The following is an 18,462-nucleotide window of genomic DNA, read 5'->3' on the forward strand; positions in this document are numbered from 1 at the left end:
GAATCAATGAACACATTCATAACACATTATAATGTATTCATGAAGTATTATAAACATGAGTAAAAAATTTATAAAAAGGCATAACACATTATAGCCATGTTTATTATGCATTATGAATGCTCTATGAAGCTCTCATTTGTAATGCACTATAGATACATTTATATTGTAGCACTTAAGAAATTATAACTATGAAAAGAATATATATTAAACTTAATTGTGCTGTTAGTGTTTTAAACATTGACTTTTGAAATATTGTGTCCTTCTGGACACTGAGAAATTAGGTGTCATAGCAGCAGTCCCTCTGACTGACAGACGGTCTTTGAATAACCAGTTCAGGAGTTCAGTGTAGAGACGCAAATGAAGGAGGCAATATGCTTTGTTTGATAAGAGAGGTATGATGTTACTCAGTGAACCCAGATATTTACAGGAAACTCAAACCTGAGGTAACACCTCTTCCTGAGTCTACAGGAGAGTGAAGAACACAACCAACTCAGACAAACAATGGAGCAGAAGGTCACGAAGAGCTGGAGGTGAGCGACCATCGGCATATCTCAGAGTCAAATGTAACAGTGTTTTCCCTAAACTTAACTCTTGAACTGCAAAATAGTTTGAGAGTTGGCTCTAGCTCGGCTAATAAATCACATTTAAAGACAACTTCCTAGTATTTCTTGTCAGAGTGATCCATTGGTTCCATTCATCATTTGAATTTATTTGAATATGAATTTGGAATATTCTTAGTGAAATCTGACAATGATACCTTGCAGATATTTTCACTTACCGTATATTTCGACAAAGTTATACAATATGTTATTATGCAATATAATCCATCCATCCATTTTCTACACCCACTTGTCCTATGCAGGGTTGTGGGGGGTCTGGAGCCTATCCCAGAAATTACGGGCACATGGCAGGGTACAACCCAGGATGGGGTGCCAATCCATCACAGGGCACTATACAGGCAATAATATATTACATGCTATTATAAATTGTATATCTTTAAATTATTATTATTATACATATATGTATACAAAACACACACACTTATACAGTATTAAGAGACATTTCTGTAACACTGTAATAGCATCTTAGACATAATGCATGTACAGAACCAGCCTTAAGGCAAATACAGTTATTCATTATTTCAAATTTCAAAAAATGAGCTAAAATGCTACTTTATTGCAGTCCTGTAATACATAAAAGGAGATATGAATTACACAATCTTAGAAAGTTCATTCAGTATTCCTTCTTTTTTCATAGTAAACACATCATTTCAGAGGAAGTCCGTTTGCCCACCCGGTGCTACACTGAAGCTTGTGCACTTTTGTCTCACTGGTATTTATAGCACCGTTTTTTGATGCTGTTGTGTTCACGTCCGGAGACAGCCCTCCTGCCTGCCTTCACTGAGATGGATGGCACAGTGTTATTTTTTAGCGCACTGCTAAAATGGTGATTGTGCTCATTGGCAGGCACTGTACAGCCACTGGACTGACCATCTGGCATACCAGGCATTTTCCCTGCGCATTGCTGGGTTTGTGGGCTGGCGAAATTTATCATGTACTCCCCCCAGCCCTCCACCCTGGTCGCCAAAATTTACCATGGGGCTGTGGGGTGCCCCAAAGTCCAGGGTCGATTTATAATCCCAGTCCAACTCTACCTGGTTAAAAGACATAATGTTGCTCACAGTGTCTAGTTTGTATCCCTGCAACATACACATTTTTCTTTGTGTATCCATGCATCATGTCAGCTTTGATCACCAGAATGACCTCCGACATTAAATCTGTTTGCTAACATAATCCGTAATTTCGCATTTAAACTCCTTCTGAGAGCATGCATGCATATTAAAGACACAAGCAGTGTTTCTTGAGGACAAAAAATATATCAGCTCTGCATTCCTGTTGTTCCTCTTATCTTTACATAACATCCTAGAGTGTGTGTGTGTGTGTGTGTGTGTGTATATATATATATATATATATATATATATATATATATATATATATATATATATATATGGCTCTTTGTTTTCGTTTCCTGTGATAACGTCAATTGTAATTTTTCTGCCCAAACACATTTGTACAATTAGTACCAGAGAGTAATTTTGTATTCAATACATATTTTGGTTAATATTTCTATGATTTGTTTATTGCATCTTATTGCTCTTAGAAAGAGTGCAGTCTTACTAAAAAAATAAAACAATTCTATTTCATAACACTACTGCAGGCTAGCTATTGAAAGTCAGTCTTCAGCATAACATCTTCTGTTCGGAATGATTTCGCATAATAGCCCATATAAAACTGATTTTCAAGTGTATTTATGCATCGCCTATAGTGCATCTATTAACTATTAACTCTATTATCTGTTTATTTTTAAACAAGAAAATATTTTGAACACAAAATATTTCATTGATAAACATGAAGACAAAAAAAATTTGCAAACAAAATTTTACAATATTTAATATCTAACAAACAACAAAAGAGAGGGACTCAGCATATAATATTCTCACTTGAGAGTAATTCAACATGCGTGCCTCAGTAAGATTACGGATTAAACTTTTATCTCAGAGTTGGTTAGACTTAAGAAAAGGTGAAAATTGTTGTGTAGGCTTTTAAAAATAATTTGAATCAATCCAGTGAATGTGTTTCCCTGTGAGAAAAACAGGCCTCCCCAAATAGAAGAGGAAGAGCGGAGATGACTGGCGAGATAAGCAAACCCTAAGAATACAGCCCAATGCGTGCCAGCTAGATTTCCCCTCTCAGCGAGACAGTCAGATAAATAAAGTGTCCCGCATACGCAGATGGTTGGAATTAAACATCACAGTTTTTTTCTTCCTATTATTTGGATGTCAAACAGATTTAAACAAATGGCAAGAGATATCCTTGGACAAGTCTATGTTTACAGTGTCGATGGCAGTACAGTACGTAAGCAGCACCCCCCTCCGCACCGTTGTTGCAAGGCTCCACCACAAATATTTACAGCTAGGCTCCTATTGATGTGTTTTTTCATTATGGGAAAATGTATTGTTTGGTCTGAGAGTGGTCAGCCCACAGAGTAGAGAGTAGTTACATCTGCAATATGAAAATCGCCTTTTATTTAAGTAATTCACAGGTATCATGGTTATAACCTGAAATTCCGAAGTGGGAAATAGGAAAATACTACCTAAATTTCTTGAGTGAAATGTTTAGCTCAATAAATGGATGGACGTCGGTTAAAAGTTTAAGCTTTTTGCAGAACTCCAGGGAAAGCAAAGGAATATTGATTAGCTAGACAAGGCGCGCGATTGGTTGAGTCGAACAAATGCTGAGGGTATGTTGGGTGGTAACTGCAAATACTGGGATGAGTTGAGGAGAAGATTGAGATGGTTAAGACGACATGCTCCGACAGGCATAAATCATAGTTTTACACCAAAATAAAAATCATTTAAATTTAATTTTCTTTGGTGGTCTAAGACTTTAGAACAGTGCTGCATATTTATAAATCAGTGACAACTCACAGTTTAGCTACATTAGACTACAGTGACTCACCAGTCTATGGATTGTAGCTGTAGCCACACCTAGTTACGTGTTTTTTAGTCACAGCCTTTACGATAAACGACCTTCAATAGACGGGACATGACTAACATAGGCAAGCTTTGTACTCAAGACTAAATTCTGATTCACATGAGAACAAATTAGAATAAAATGAGTCAAATAAGCAAATAAAGTAATCCCAAAATAAAATCACAGTGCTAAATATAAATGTCATTGTGGTGGACGGTATTAATGGGTTGATGAACAGACTTGAAAAGCTCCTCATCCCATCTATGCCACTCGGCCTTACATTGTGATTCTCATCATATTGCTGGACTTGTGTGGATTGCATTTACTGAGAAATGACTGTCACCAAAAGGTTATTCTATAACACATATTTAGTATGCTGGGAATTTGAACTTGTATATACTGGTTTTCTAACTAAGCTAATAATAATTGATACTTTACTGATCCTCGTGGGGAAATTCTCTTTACACCCCCCCCCCCAACTTGCTCTTTCTAGGTGAGAACAAGCTGGCTGTGAAGGGCAGCTGCCTGTTGGGGCGCCCAGGGAGCTGGGGGGGGGGGGGTAAGGGCCTTGCTCGAGGACCCGCAGATGTGCTGAGGCTGGGCCTGAACTAGTGGCTTTCCGATCACAGGCGTCACCCACTGAGCCACACGCTGCCCCCAACTAACCTTTGACTAACCTGTTCTTGTATGGCTTCTGCATTTTGACCTATTTTGATCCTATATTATCAACCATGTTGACAGTTGCAATAATTAAACAAATAGACTAAATGCTGACTTTTCACAAAATATATATTCAGCTATCTTCCATAACCATTTATGCAATGCAGTAATGCATGGCAAACCCGGAGCCAATGCCAGGACGTACTCTGGATGAAATGCAGAGTGCACACCCCATGACACCACTTCACATACCCCCAACACAACAGCACTTCATTGGTTCTCTTTTCACCTACCCCATCTTGCTCTCCGTGACACACATGTAGGTGCGAGCAAGCTTGGCAGTGAAGGGCAGCCACCTGCAGCGGGGCCCCTAGAGCTGGGGGTTAAGGGCCCTGCTCAAGGGCCCACAGATGTGGCCATTCTGTTGAAGCCGGGCTTGAACCAGCAACCTTCCGATCAGAGGCACAGGGACTTTCACACTGAGAACACTACGTTGAAGTAATTTCAAGTATGTGACAAGAAATATACCCAGCCTTTTGGTGCCCATCCTGCTAAAGGAAATCTCATTGTTGCATTAACTTGAAGTGACGACAGATTCTGATAAAATTTCTGGTCAATATGTTTTTTAAACATGTTAAAAACCTGGGCTTCACCAACTGGTTTCCTGGCTTCTCATATCATTGCTATTAAAATGACATAACCTTTCCTTCCTCTCAAACAATCAAGTTTCCTTTGATACTAATCCATCTTATGGACGTCTCCACCTATGTCACCAAACATCGTCTGTAATTTCTCAAATTTTGAGGTACTATGCATTCTTGTCGTGGCCATGAAAACCTGTGGTGTTTCACAATACCAAGAATGCAAAGATCATATTTGTGTTCTTTGCGAGAGTCGTCTTGCTAACCTGCCTCCCAAGAATGAACTTGGAATGCGATGAATCATGGGACTGTTCTCAGTAGCAAGGAGGCGACAGATGCAAGAACAACATCTGTGGATTTTTACTGCCTTCTGTACTTCTGTTCTTGAGTACTGGAACTGTACTTTGGCAAAAGATGATGATGTACCGAGTACACAAGTATGGTGAAATATGCATATTGAAAAACACCCCTCGTCTTATGAGATCGCGAGCGCAAGCAGCCGAAATGAGTTTCCTCCGCAGGGTGGCTGGGCTCTCCCTTAGAGATTGGGTGAGGAGCTCGGTCATTCGGGAGGGACTCAGAGTAGAGCTGCTGCTCCTCCACATCGAGAGGAGCCAGATGAGGTGGCTCGGGCATCTGATTAGGATGCCTCCTGGACGCCTCCCTGGTGAGGTGTTCCGGGCATGTCCCACTGGGAGGAGGCCCCGGGGAAGATCCAGGACACACTGGAGGGACTACGTCCCTTGGCTGGCCTGGGAACGCCTCGAGATTCCCCCAGAGGAGCTGGATGAAGTGGCTGGGGAGAGGGAAGTCTGGGTTTCCCTGCTGAGACTGCTGCCCCCGCGACTCGACCTCGGATAAGCGGGAGATAATGGGTGGATGGACATTTATTTTGCTAATGTTATGCCATTTAAAAGAGAAATGTATTTTAGCTTATGTGCCATAGTAACTCAGTGCATAGCATTTCTTCCAGGTACTAATTCTGTGCTCCAAAAAAATGCAGTTACAGTAACTGGCACCTCTAAATTGCTCATATGTGTGATTGTGTATGTTTCCCAACGATAGACTGGTATCTCATCCAGGATATTCCCCGCCTTTTCTGGGACAGGCTCAAGGCTGACTTCAACCCCATAATAAATATGCAAAATATGAGAGAGGGGGTACCAGTTGTTTTTTTCAACATCTATTTTTGAACAACTGTTCATTCTACTAAGGAGTGAGCAATTTCCCATATTTTTACAAAATAATTACTTATTTTTATTGATAGTAAAGGTGAATTTAACACATCTATTAAACAAAAATAAATTTTGCTATGTGATATGCATTTAATTTGCATTTGAGGTGAACTGTTACCTGAAACTTTAAATTGAAAGTACACATACAATTTGGGATTTAGATGTTCCAAAGTGATAAAGTTATGGACTTACAGACATTATGCTAGAAACTGCAGAATTTGGATTGCAATCAACGTATTAGTTCATTAGGTCTTTGAGGATTACACATTTTTATATAAAGAAAGAAAAAATTGAGAATTGTAGAAAATGCCACAACTAAGGTCATGTTACCGCAACCTGAAATGAAAGTTTTTTGGTCTACAGTGGTGTTACTGGAATTATCTGTTTATATGGAACATTACAGCAGAATCAGGGTAGCTCAGTTACTGGTCAGATGTAAGAAAAGTAGGAAACAATACACACGTGCAAGAATTTCTACCAAATGTATGAAAATGCTTTATTACATCAATGAACAGAAACTTCCATTGCAGATGATCAATGGAATATCAGCTGAAAGCCTGTCTTGAAAATGACGTGCTCAGTACAATTCATGGGTCGTCACTTACAGAACCCTCCACTCAAATCTGACACTCTGGGAATGTCACACTACTTTGGTTGCTGTGGATTAATATTAATGTGATTCTGCACAACAAAAATGCTTCATTTCAAACATACAGAACCCATCTATTTAGCACACAAAGCAATTCCGTGTTTAAGCTCGGTGGTGCCTTTCAAATGAACCAACTGGCCAACAAACATCTCCCATGTAATGTACAAAAGTTAACTATAAAGGCACTTGTGTTCCTTAAGGTTTCTTAAGTAGGAAAAACTCTTTCCACATTTGTCACACATATATGGTTTCTCTCCTGTGTGAATTTGCTGATGGGCTTTTAGACTGTTGCCCTGATTAAAACTCTTGCCACAAAGAGTACAACTAAATGGTTTTTCCCCTGTATGAATTCGTTGGTGTCTAGTTAGATTGCCTAGAATGCTAAAACTCTTCCCACAGATATCACAGCTAAATGGCTTCTCTCCCGTGTGAACATTTTGATGTGTCTTTAGACTACTTTGTTGAGTAAAACTCTTGCCACACTGATTGCAGCTAAAAGATTTCTGCCCAGAGTGGATTTGTTCATGTATTTTTAGATAACTGGCAACCCTAAACCCCTTTCCACATACAGTACAACTGTATGGCTTTTCCCCAGTATGAATCTGCTGATGCATTTTAAGGGAGTTTGTAGATATTAGAGACTTTCCACACACAGCACACTTGTATGGCTTCTCACCTGCATGAACCTGCTGATGTGCTTTAAGAGATCGCATGGAACCAAAACTAACTCCACAAACAACACAACTACAACTGCCAGACACCTGCTCTGCATGAATTCGCTGATGTATTTTAACTCTACTTTTCTGATTGAAACTTTGCCCGCATGTTATACAACTGTACGGTTTCTCTCCTGTGTGAATTCGCTGGTGGGCTTTAAGAGTATTACTCTGGTTGAAGCTCTTCCCGCACGTAGGACAGGTAAATGGTTTGTCACCTGTGTGAATGCGCTTGTGTCTATGCAGATTACCTGCGATACTGAAACTCTTCCCACATATCTCACACCGGAACGCTCTTTCTCCTGTGTGGACTATTTGGTGTTTTTTCAGCCCATAAGCACGATTGAAACGCTTACCACAGATATCACAACTAAACAATCTCTCACCTTTGTGAATACTCTGGTGTTGTTTCAGCAGGCTTTTCTGATTGAAGCACTTTCCACATTCGATACAACTGAACGGTTTCTCTCCTGTGTGAATTAAGAAATGCATTTTAAGGCTCCGTTTCAGGGCAAAACTCTTCCCACACTGGGTGCAGGTGAATGGCTTCTCTGCCGCATGAATAATCCGATGCGCTTTAAGATCAATTAGCCTCCCGAAGCTCTTCCTACAGTGTGTGCAGTTGTACTGTTTCTTTCCCCTTTCAGCTCTGGCTCCCATTTTTAGGCTGTTCTTTGATTTCTGGGTATCCTTACCACCAAGGGGTTTTCTAATACTGAAATATGAGTGCGTAGATAAAAACTCTACATGCTCTCCCTCGGCTAGGCTTGGGCTAACACTGGAACCCTCCTCGCCCTCTTGATGATCAATCGGATGTCTCTCCTCAGTACAAAGTTCAACAACTCCTGGGGGGAAAAAAAAACACAAAAACTACCATTAGTCTCGACTTCCTTTAAACAGACTACAGAAATACGTGTTGAGAGCAAAGTTACAAGTTATAACACCAACCACAACACACCTTATATCAGGGGTAGGCGACCCTGATACAGGAGTGCCAGCATCCAGCAGGTTTTCTATCCTGCCTGGTCTCTGATGAACCTCTGCTGATCTCAGGCAGACAGTAACTCATCCGGTAGGACAGAAAACCTGCTGGATGCTGGATGCTGGCATTCCAGGATCAGGATTACCTACCCCTGCCATATATAAATGCTTTACAGTCTAGGAATCAAGGAGTCATCAGTCACCATCAGATACCATTAAAAGCAACCTAAAACATATAGTTTTACCTTATTACCTCATCGAATTAAATGAATAAAAATGAATTGAGACCCCAATGTTCCAAGAAATACATATGGTTATTTATTATTATATTTTGTAATATATGTTAATATCTTTGTTTAATTGTGCATTTATATTTTGTGAAATACAGTTAAATAATTACGAATTTAAAATCTTTCTTATAAAAGTCAATGCCTATTGCAGAAGCAGTATATGCAACTAATTTTTCAAAGTCATTTACAATCAAATAACTAGAGAAATGCTGCTGATGTCAAAACATACTTTTAAACAAACTTAAAAGATGAGTAATCAAGGCTCAACATATTAAAAGTGAAACCAACACCTTGCTTGTCATAAAAATCTCCAATTACAAGAATTCCCCTCCCCAAAATATACAAATATGATCAAATTAAAACCAAATCAAATTTTAACTTTACTCAAGTTAATTCGTGACATACTTCTTCCCAAAAAACAAGAACTTTGAATATCAGCAGCCCGGAGCTGGACTGGGATTAAAAATCGTCCCTGGGGCCCCCCCCCACCGTTAATTCTGCTGGCCAACAAACCCGTCAGACAGCCAGGAAAATGCCCAGTACGCCAGATGGCCAATCCAGTCTGATTACAGTTTGCACACATTTATACCTCATGCAAAACCTAAAAGTTAAACACTCTACATACTATCAAGCAAATAAGAAAAGTCTAAAGAGATACTGTAACTTCTCTCTACATGTAAATATAACCCTTGATTCATAGGCTGACTGTACTTAAGTACATGCTCACTGGATCTAGAAGCAGAACAAGATATCAACAGAGGTCAATTCAAGCACAAAAGTGGGATGACAATTTAGTATTTTACCATCTGCTTACCCTCCACACTGATATTCAAACCTTCATCTGGAACACCACTTTCCAAACATTCCTCAAGCCCCTCCTCTTTGATGATAATGGACTCAATCCTGTCCTTCACCTCCCCAAACTGAAACAGAGCAGTTACACAAGATAGAACAATCATATCACCCTAATCTCTTTCTTTGCAATGGACTGGTTTAAAGATGAGCTGGAGGTACTATATACTGTATGTACCCCTGTTGGTGACAATATATATTTTTCATTTAAAAAAATTAGTTTAAGGGATACATGCTCAAACCAACCTCATCCATCATGACAACAGTCTGAAAAGTACTATTTTCTTCCTCCACCTGTAAAGACTCAGTGTCTTTGTTCCCACTGATGATGGGAGAACCTTCCCTCTCTGAGACAATGTGGAAAGGAATGTAGAAATTTACAATTAAACAAAAACTATCATGTAATTATATATGCAGAGTACAAGTTAAAGAATTTGTGTAGGTAACATTTTGAAAGTCAGAATAAATCTGAACACAAGAGGAAACCTCAGCCACTAACCTGTTATTGCTGGTCTTAATTCACTGCCAACTTGAATTCCGACAGAAAGGCTGTTTACACATTTTTCGACTTCCTCCGCACTTCCTTGCACAATCCTCAACCCCTGATCCATCGTCTGTACTTTCGTCTTCACCATTTCATTTTCATTTTGTGTCTCTGTCACTTCGAAAAGTACCATGGCAGAGTCTTTGCTGAAAAGACTGCAAATTTTGTTTACTGCCTCCTGAGCCAGAATACCCATTATAGAGGCTAACTGGGTCTAAAAAAAATAAGAGAATGTAATATGACCTTAAGCACACATTTTAACATATAAAACTTAACACAATATATTTTTAAGCTTTTAGATCTGGTATACAAAGCCACAACAAAACTCAATTTGAATTGCATTTCACATCAACAAGCCTCTTTCTGAGTACTTTGGAAGAGTAATCTGCCTTCTGAACGAAAAAGGTTTTTTTTTTTTAAAAAAAAAGTACAAATAACTGAAATTACTTTAGTCATACTTTTATCAGTACAGGACCTCACACTTCAGGGTGTGCTTAATTATTACAGACACAAATTGTATCCTATATTATTGTCAGGATGTGTGGAATACCAAAGATGAGCATATTATTTATAAACTAGATGACTGGTTCAGACACAAAGTAAGAGAAATTGGGTTTACAGAACGAATAAAATAAATGCTTTGTAAAGCTGCACAGTTTATTGCTTGGACATCCGCGCAAGAACGTAAATCTCATTACATAATAGAAAATTACTTAGATTAGTGCTCAGTGGAGGTGAAGTTTCTAAGCGGAACGGGTTTAAATTAGCATAATCAATGCATCTATTTTGTTATAAAAAAAAGGGTATTTTGGGGATGTCCATTGTGGGATGTAGGTGCTTAAACCTGCAGAATGTGCATTAACTGTTAGTTTTTGATTACATGTGTATCTGGGACTACTATTATAACGTCGTTTCACAGGCACTTTCGTTACAACACGGCCACGTGATTCAGTTTTTCAGGGAAACGCCGCAATCGCCGATGTTGGATTATTAACGACAATATTAAGAATAAACCTGGTACACAGGCAATAAGAGGATTTAATGAATCTTAAATTAAAAGATACTAGGGAAATAAAGGCAAGGGAATTAATGTCTCGATTTGGTTCTTTAACTTATCTCTACAATGACATTTTATTAGTAACCCTGTTTATAACGTGGAATAGTCATGCCGATAATCGCCCAGTCCTAATTAATCTAGTAATAGCATGTAGCCATCAGAATAAGGACTATAATCATCATCATCCCAACCGTATAGTATTTACCTCGCTTTTTTGCTCTTCTGCTAACGGAAACTTACCATTCTTAATTCGCTTACGGTTTCTAAAGAATCTCTAACTTCGTTTTCCATCAATGGCAATTCCCCTTTCTGCGTTTTGTTTTCATTGTGATGCTGACACCTTTCGAGATGTAACACGCCAAACCCTTCATTCACAACTTTCCTCATTTCAGCCAAGGCCGCATTGACCAAGATCTCCATGATGGAAGCTATTTGCGTCTGAAAAGACGACATGCTCTCTCTCCGGGTCAGTTTACAAAGTACGCTTCTACACTCACTTTAGAATTTGTTCTCAAAGTTTAAAACTACAAAGGACCGGGAATTTAAACGTACGGCCGCAAGTAAGCCGGATATGTTACATTTACACTTCCAGGATAGAAATACAAGTACATACAAAGTGCACTTCCGGTAATAATAAAGTCTCCATGTTTCAAAATAAAAGCTCCTTTTAAGGCCCAAAATTTGAGATTAAATGTTAAATTTACACACACACATACATTTCATATACTGTATATGATATGTATATAATATTTAGTTTTTTATGGATTACAAAAATCTGTAGATTTTGCTCTATAGACAACTATCATCACTATCTGATAATTTTTTCTGTCATTTCAGGACGCACTGCAGTCAATGGCCATAACATTTTGCATAAGTGTAAATCTAAGACAAGTAGTTTGCAATCTTTCATTCTGATTGGATATGCTTGTGCCATTTCATGTGTACAATAGGGGGAGCTACTGAACCCTGACATACATGTATGGCTTCATAATATGGTTTAAGACTAATATGTTCAGTGAACTGGGGATGTAAACTGAGGGTACATAATCCTTCTACCCAATGAGTGAGGAACCAGTAGAGTGGTTTGGTATTACTGGTATTACTCAACATCCATTGTACGTTACCCCACTGGCTAAACTGGGACCAGGATAAGCTATTCGGAAATCCAATTGAAGGGGCTCTCATGCTGGTCAAGAAGGTATATTCCCTATGAAAACATAATATTCACCAGATGACCGAGCTGAACACATGCAAGACCACTTACCAAAAGGCTAGGCATGCAGAAGTCACATAGAATTAATTGTAATATGTTGATAATTTATATTTAAACAGCTAGGCTTTAACAAACAACCTACACTTTCTTACCAGCAATGAATTGGTACTGGGTGAAAGTCAAACACAACCACTGCATAGTGCCAAGCAATATATTAAAGGCTGGTTAACTTCCTTTATACTCCTTCTTAACAATCATACTCAATAACAAGGGTGGCCAATCTTATCCACAAACGGCCGGTGTGTATGCAGGTTTTTGGGATAACCTGTAGGTCAGCTGTTCAAACCCAGGTGTGAGGACTCCTCAGCCAATCAGTCCTCTAATTAGTAATCTAATTAGGGAGTTGCAGCGAAAACCCGTATACACACCGGCCCTTTGCGGATAAGATTGACCACCCCTGCTCAATAATTTTAGCAAGATTCAAACTGCAGAAAAATATCCAAATTTAATATTGACTTAAGCAATGTGGAAAATCATATAGATCATACCATTGATATGTTTGTAGACATTTGTGGTTATTTTTGTATGTCATAAAAAAAATTTTTGCCAGAAAGTTCTAATTCAGGGGTCTTTTTGGACAGATTCGGGGTCCTCTGATCCAGTATAGGCATTCTAGAATATATAAAAGTAAGCTCCTCATTCCTCATTTATTTGCAGTAATACACAAAAAATGGATCAATTACTTATTGCTTTTAACACCTGTTGCTTGTAACATGTCAGACATATTACCTGAAAAAGACAATCCAAAAATTGCTGAAAACTGCAAAGTTTAATAGTATTTTAAGTTTTGTAATTAAAACCAGTGATTGCAAATGGCTGTTTTCACATATGAAATAGTGCAACAATTTAAATGACAAAAGTGCAACAATAGCACATTACTGATGCTCTCCCTCTAAATTTTATCAGCCATAAACACACTTGTGTTCCTTCAAATTTCTTAAATATGCAAAACTTTTGCCACATTTGTCGCACATATACGGTTTCTCACCTGTGTGAATTTGCTGGTGAGCTTTCAGATTGTTCGCTTGACTAAAACTTTTCTCACATATATGACAGCTAAATGGCTTTTCTCCAGTGTGAATACGTTTATGCCTCTTAAGATTGCTTAAAAAACTGAAGTTTTTTCCACAAATAACACAACTGAACGGTTTCTCGCCTGTATGACTTCGCTGATGTGCTTTAAAACTGCTTGTAAAACTAAAACACTTCCCACATGTGTCACAACTAAAGGGTTTCTCTCCTGTGTGAACCCTTTGGTGTGACAAAAGGGCACTTGTCTGACCAAAACATTTTCCACACTTAACGCAACTATATGGTTTCTCTCCCGTGTGAAATCGTTGGTGTGTCTTAAGAGAATAGAGACATCTGAAACTCTTTTCACAGACAGTGCAACTGAATGGTTTTTCTCCTGTATGAGTTAACTGATGTGTTTTAAGACCGTTTGGATGACTGAAACTCTTCTCGCATTTACTACAACTATAAGGTTTGTCTTCATAATATGATTTCTCTCCTGTATATGACTTCTGATCAGAATGAATCCGTTTATGTGCTTTAACATTGCTCGCTTGGCTGAAACATTTGCCACATATATCACAGCTGTATGGTTTCTCTCCGGTGTGAATCCGATGATGTCTTCGCAGATTAACTGCAAGACTAAAACATTTCCCACATTTCTCACATTTGTAAGCTTTCTCACCTGTATGAACGACTTGGTGTTCTTTAAGACCTCTGGTATCACCAAAGCTTTTCCCACATATATCACAGGTGAATGGTTTCTCTCCTGTATGAACTCTGCTATGCATTTTTCTATGACTAGCTTGAGAAAATGTTTTACCACATGTAACACAACTGTATGGCTTTTCACCCGTGTGTATCCTCTGGTGAACTGTAAGACTGTGTTTTACGGCAAAGCCTTTTCCACAGTATGTACAGCTGAATGGTTTCTCAACTGAATGAACAACTTGGTGAGCTTTGAGACTATGTATTTGGCTGAAACTCTTCCCACATCCAGTGCAGACAAATGAATTCACTGATTTGGGCATCACCTCTTCGCTACTAGGATTACTATGACCAGAACCATTTCTCTCGCTTGTACAAAGTTTCTGGTGTTCTTCATGCAGCATTTTTTTCCTGAAACCCTTTCCACAGTTAAGACAGGTGTATTTCAGTGCTTTCTGACCTTTATGAACCGCCTGATGTATTTTAAGGCTGCGCATCACTGCAAAAGCCTTATCACACTGCGTGCAGCTAAAAGGTTTGTCCACTGAAGGAGCAGACTGCTGTATCTTCTGGGAATGTCTTTTTGCATAGCGTGTGCGTTTCAACAGTCTCTCTCCTTTGCTGCATTTTCTGCTGGCTGTAACATTGTTTACCTTTTTTGAATACTCTCCAAATTTATTTCCATCTTTAAGTTCAGGGTTCTCTATTAACTCCTCTCGTATGCATTGTGCACTTTGTTGCTCTGTGTATTTCCTAGGATTTTCACCATTCTGAGCACATTCCTGAGGTTCAAGGAGAAGTTCTGTAGGATCAGAGTTGAAATCTTCTGGTCCTACAGAGATGATAAAAAACAAACATAGTGGCTTGAAAAGGGATTTAAAGCTGTTCATTGTTCAACTTCATTTTTATTAGAGGTTATTGGAATCTTACCACTTCCATTGATCCTCTGTCCTTTGTGCAAAGTGGTGTTTCCAAAGTCCTCTTCAAATATTTCATCTTTGATTATCACAGATTCCATCCCATCTAATTCAACAGCTGCAGACTGTAGAGTTAAGACGTAATACAACAGTAACTTTAAATGTAAAAAATCCACATGATCACAAGGTGTAATAACCAAACCCATGTAATGAATTCAGTTTCAACTGTTGGAAAAGTAAGTATTTTATAGAATGCTTAGTGTGATTTTGTATCAGCTTCAGGTATTTTTCAAAAGATATTTTTGTTCTAATGTGCTACAAGGTTTCTTTACAACTGACTGTACTTTATGTTATTCTTGCAAAAAGACCAATGAAATCTTTCTTATTCTCATGGTCCATTATTGAAAATGTTTATGTATCAAGAAACCCAACACTAAAGATTAACGCAATATTTTACTGGTTTCTAAATAGCAGTGCAAAAATACACAACCAGTCATTCCACTGTTATTTGAAATGCTCATATAATGGCACACTTAAGAACATTTTAATTTCATCCTGAGTAATGGCAAATCATACATTTCTTGGACTTTAGACAACGTAATTTACACTAAATCTCTAACAAACAATTCAAGAACTCCAGCCAACTAATTATATGGCGTCTGACTTGGTGGTAACACGTGTGGCACCATCTAAATCTAGAGGAAAGCAACTTGAACAGACCTCATCCATCATGAAAGATGATGCATTTCTCCTCTCCAAATTGGAAGACGCAGTTTCTCTTCCTTCACTGATGGTAGAAAAACAGTTTTCTGAAAAAGGCCAATAAACAAGTTCAACATTTATCTACTCCATGAGTTTTAAGTATCATTTTCAGCACAGCGCCATGATTTGGATTCTACTCCATGACAAATTTATTAAGACTGCCAATCACTTGGAGGGAATAACTATGTAAATTCACACAAAATGTCAATTTAGAATCACCAACTGACTCACATATTTTGATTGTGGTTGGAAATCAAAGAACCTAAAAGAAAACTGACACTAACATGGGTATGGACAATCTCACTTTACATTTTTGGACTGTGCAACCATAAGATAACCAAGCAAAAACCACATACATGGAACAGGGGGCAAGAACTGAACCCACAACCTTAGGGATGTAAGGGATTAAAATATTTTAATTAATACCTAATAATCAAACAAGCAACACCAATAATAGTGGGAAACTGTAGTTTCTAACCTCCTTCAGACCGTTTTAACTGAGCACCAAGCTCAGCTCTCAGACAGGGGCTGCTTACAAGACCTTCTTGCTTTCCTGGTTGTCCATCTACACATCTCTGCACAGCCTTCAGCTCCTCCTCCATCAAATACAATTTTCTCTTCAAGGCTTCGTTTTCATTCTGGCTTTGCGTCACTTCCAAACGTAACACAGCAGAGTCCTCATTCACAAGGCAGCAAATTTTCTTCACTGCTTCTTTAGCCAGCCTCTCCATGACTGGCAATAATTCTGCCTGAAAATAAAGCAATTAAGCACACCGATCACCTGCTGCTGAGCACTGCAGAGTTAGGAAACACCGAAGGCACATAATTAATTTTAAAAAGGAAAGGCCCAGAATCATTATGCTACTAAAACGTACTGGGCATCAATATTCCTTCAACAATAAACTGTTTCTTGACAAAACAGAGAGACTCAAAAGAGAACGACTCGGTGTACAAAGTTGAATGTTTTAAATAAGATTTCATTTTTTAAGCATTAACCTCCAGTTTAAATTTCACTTAATTTTAACTCTAAGATCAATAGATGAACTGGCCGTTTAAACTATTCTATATTCAGGCTTGTTATTTCTGTAAAAAAAAAATCTAAATATAGTTGACAGGACATTTCAGAAAAGTGATACTGAATAAATCAATGCATACATCAAACGTAGAGAAAACACTGGTCTACTTTTGATAAACTTTACTTAGTTTCCACCATCGCTTAATTATACCGTTCCTATGTGTTAAGTCTAGAGGTATGACGTATTGAACTATTTGTGTGTTACTTTTCTCATATTATTGATTATAACTAACTAATCCCGATGACACGAAACTACTCATTCTAAAACATATTAAGGAAGCCATTAGCCAGTTAGCTGGCTAGCTAGCAGGCTCGCGCTGACTCACCGCGTTAATTTCACTTTCACGCGGCGCCGCGAGCAGCTGGGACTCTTTGCCCGTCGCTCCAGCCGCGAGAGACGCCAGCGCTAATTTACTGGAAACTTCTCCCATAACTTTCCTCATTTCGGACACCGCGGCTCTTACCAGTACCTCTATAATGGAGGCTATCTGATTCTGAAAAACGTCGCACCTCGACATTGTGGAAGCTAAAATGTTCCCCACAATTATTGTTACATGGACGTCAGTTTAAAAAGCTGGAGACATAACTAGTAAAAGTAACCAGTTTGTAAGAGGCACAGTGATAACAGGTAAATGACAACTGTTATTTTTATGTTTAGGCAGGAGCATGTTCCTGTGTCTGCACTGTGTTTTACTTCCGGTGCTGCGTCTGTTCCGCCTCTGGACTGATGCAGCCTACAATCAGGCTGTAATGTCAGCGATAGCGGGAATGTTTTAAAGTTCCTGTTACAGTCATATATGTGTGTGTATGTTTTCATCGTATTCTCGATTGTATGTGTCACGTCTTTTTGGTGCTATACGGTAATTGTCACGGGAGCATCTGGGCGGAAATCAAAATACAGTCACCTGTTCACCTGTATGGTGGTGAGGGCAAATAGGGAGGACGTGTCTTTTGTTGACCGTAGTAGCAGTTGCTGTTGCTGCAGTTGTTATGGCAATCATATTTTATAAGAGCTTTTAACGTTGGACGTGGAAGATTTTAAGACGATGGAGTAAAAGATGGAACTTTCTTCTTTCATTTTAACTGCGCGTGCAGCGTCTTGCCTTCTTGCTCAGCCTTTCAGCGATATTTAGTTTATTTAATTTGTGGCTAAAGTCCCTTCGCTTTTGAAGGATACAATATGCCTTTTGACAATGGCCGAACAGACAGTTTCACGGTCCATCCGTTTATATTGCAGATCTGCGACTTCTTTCGGATGATGTCGGGTTATTTGACATTAGTCCTTTGAAATTGAAATTCATCTTGTCATCTTTTCAGTATCTGCTGTTCGGTACAAGTAATGGCATATGAGTATATTCTCATTGTGAAGAATGATCTTACATTTTTGCAAATTTTATTCGAATGTGAAAACAATACCGATTAGTCTTCGCTTTGAATTGAAAAATCTTCATCCATTTGTCAAACAATTCTAGTACATGGTTACTATAAGAGCCTGGGAAGGCAGAGGATAGGTTGAATGAGATGCCAATCCGTTGCAGGTCATTTATTCACACTCTGA

The 18,462-nt window shown here is 38.7% G+C and overlaps 2 protein-coding genes across 5 annotated transcripts; both read right to left on the reverse strand.

Moving 5' to 3' along the window:
• Window positions 1-6,540: 6,540 nt before the first annotated feature.
• LOC111844066 (uncharacterized) lies at window positions 6,541-12,610 on the reverse strand. Of its 2 annotated transcripts, none has more exons than XM_023812182.2 (5): window positions 12,524-12,610; window positions 10,057-10,315; window positions 9,804-9,904; window positions 9,520-9,628; window positions 6,541-8,279 (listed from the first exon to the last, which is right to left on the reverse strand). In XM_023812182.2, the coding sequence occupies exons 2-5, from the start codon at window positions 10,295-10,297 to the stop codon at window positions 6,889-6,891; spliced, it is 1,842 nt and encodes a 613-aa protein (XP_023667950.2). In that variant the 5' UTR covers window positions 10,298-10,315; window positions 12,524-12,610; the 3' UTR covers window positions 6,541-6,888. The 2 variants fall into 2 exon arrangements, with proteins under 2 accessions (XP_023667950.2, XP_023667949.2); XM_023812181.2 differs by lacking the exon at window positions 12,524-12,610 and adding an exon at window positions 11,399-11,755.
• A 454-nt stretch (window positions 12,611-13,064) lies between these two features.
• LOC111844064 (uncharacterized) lies at window positions 13,065-17,633 on the reverse strand. Of its 3 annotated transcripts, none has more exons than XM_023812176.2 (5): window positions 17,231-17,633; window positions 16,308-16,578; window positions 15,788-15,876; window positions 15,081-15,192; window positions 13,065-14,982 (listed from the first exon to the last, which is right to left on the reverse strand). In XM_023812176.2, the coding sequence occupies exons 1-5, from the start codon at window positions 17,420-17,422 to the stop codon at window positions 13,334-13,336; spliced, it is 2,313 nt and encodes a 770-aa protein (XP_023667944.2). In that variant the 5' UTR covers window positions 17,423-17,633; the 3' UTR covers window positions 13,065-13,333. The 3 variants fall into 3 exon arrangements, with proteins under 3 accessions (XP_023667944.2, XP_023667945.2, XP_023667946.2); XM_023812177.2 differs by having other exon boundaries at window positions 16,308-16,574; window positions 17,231-17,342; XM_023812178.2 differs by lacking the exon at window positions 17,231-17,633 and adding an exon at window positions 16,985-17,215.
• Window positions 17,634-18,462: the final 829 nt, after the last annotated feature.

This window comes from Paramormyrops kingsleyae, chromosome 17 (genome assembly GCF_048594095.1).
Source record: "Paramormyrops kingsleyae isolate MSU_618 chromosome 17, PKINGS_0.4, whole genome shotgun sequence".
Taxonomy (NCBI): domain Eukaryota; kingdom Metazoa; phylum Chordata; class Actinopteri; order Osteoglossiformes; family Mormyridae; genus Paramormyrops; species Paramormyrops kingsleyae.

What these genes read in the sequence shown, in the direction of transcription:
- LOC111844066 (XM_023812181.2), bottom strand. Translation starts at nt 11,611, where the DNA reads ATGTCGTCTTTTCAGACGCAAATAGCTTCCATCATGGAGATCTTGGTC. An exon ending in CCGTAAGCGAATTAAGAATG is followed by an intron (nt 10,316 to 11,398) that starts GTAAGTTTCCGT and finishes TATTTTTTTTAG; the next exon opens with ACCCAGTTAGCCTCTATAAT. An exon ending in TTTGAATATCAGTGTGGAGG is followed by an intron (nt 8,280 to 9,519) that starts GTAAGCAGATGG and finishes TTTTCCCCCCAG; the next exon opens with GAGTTGTTGAACTTTGTACT.
- LOC111844064 (XM_023812176.2), bottom strand. Translation starts at nt 17,422, where the DNA reads ATGTCGAGGTGCGACGTTTTTCAGAATCAGATAGCCTCCATTATAGAG. An exon ending in GTTAAAACGGTCTGAAGGAG is followed by an intron (nt 15,877 to 16,307) that starts GTTAGAAACTAC and finishes GGCCTTTTTCAG; the next exon opens with AAAACTGTTTTTCTACCATC. An exon ending in CATCTTTCATGATGGATGAG is followed by an intron (nt 15,193 to 15,787) that starts GTCTGTTCAAGT and finishes TTAACTCTACAG; the next exon opens with TCTGCAGCTGTTGAATTAGA.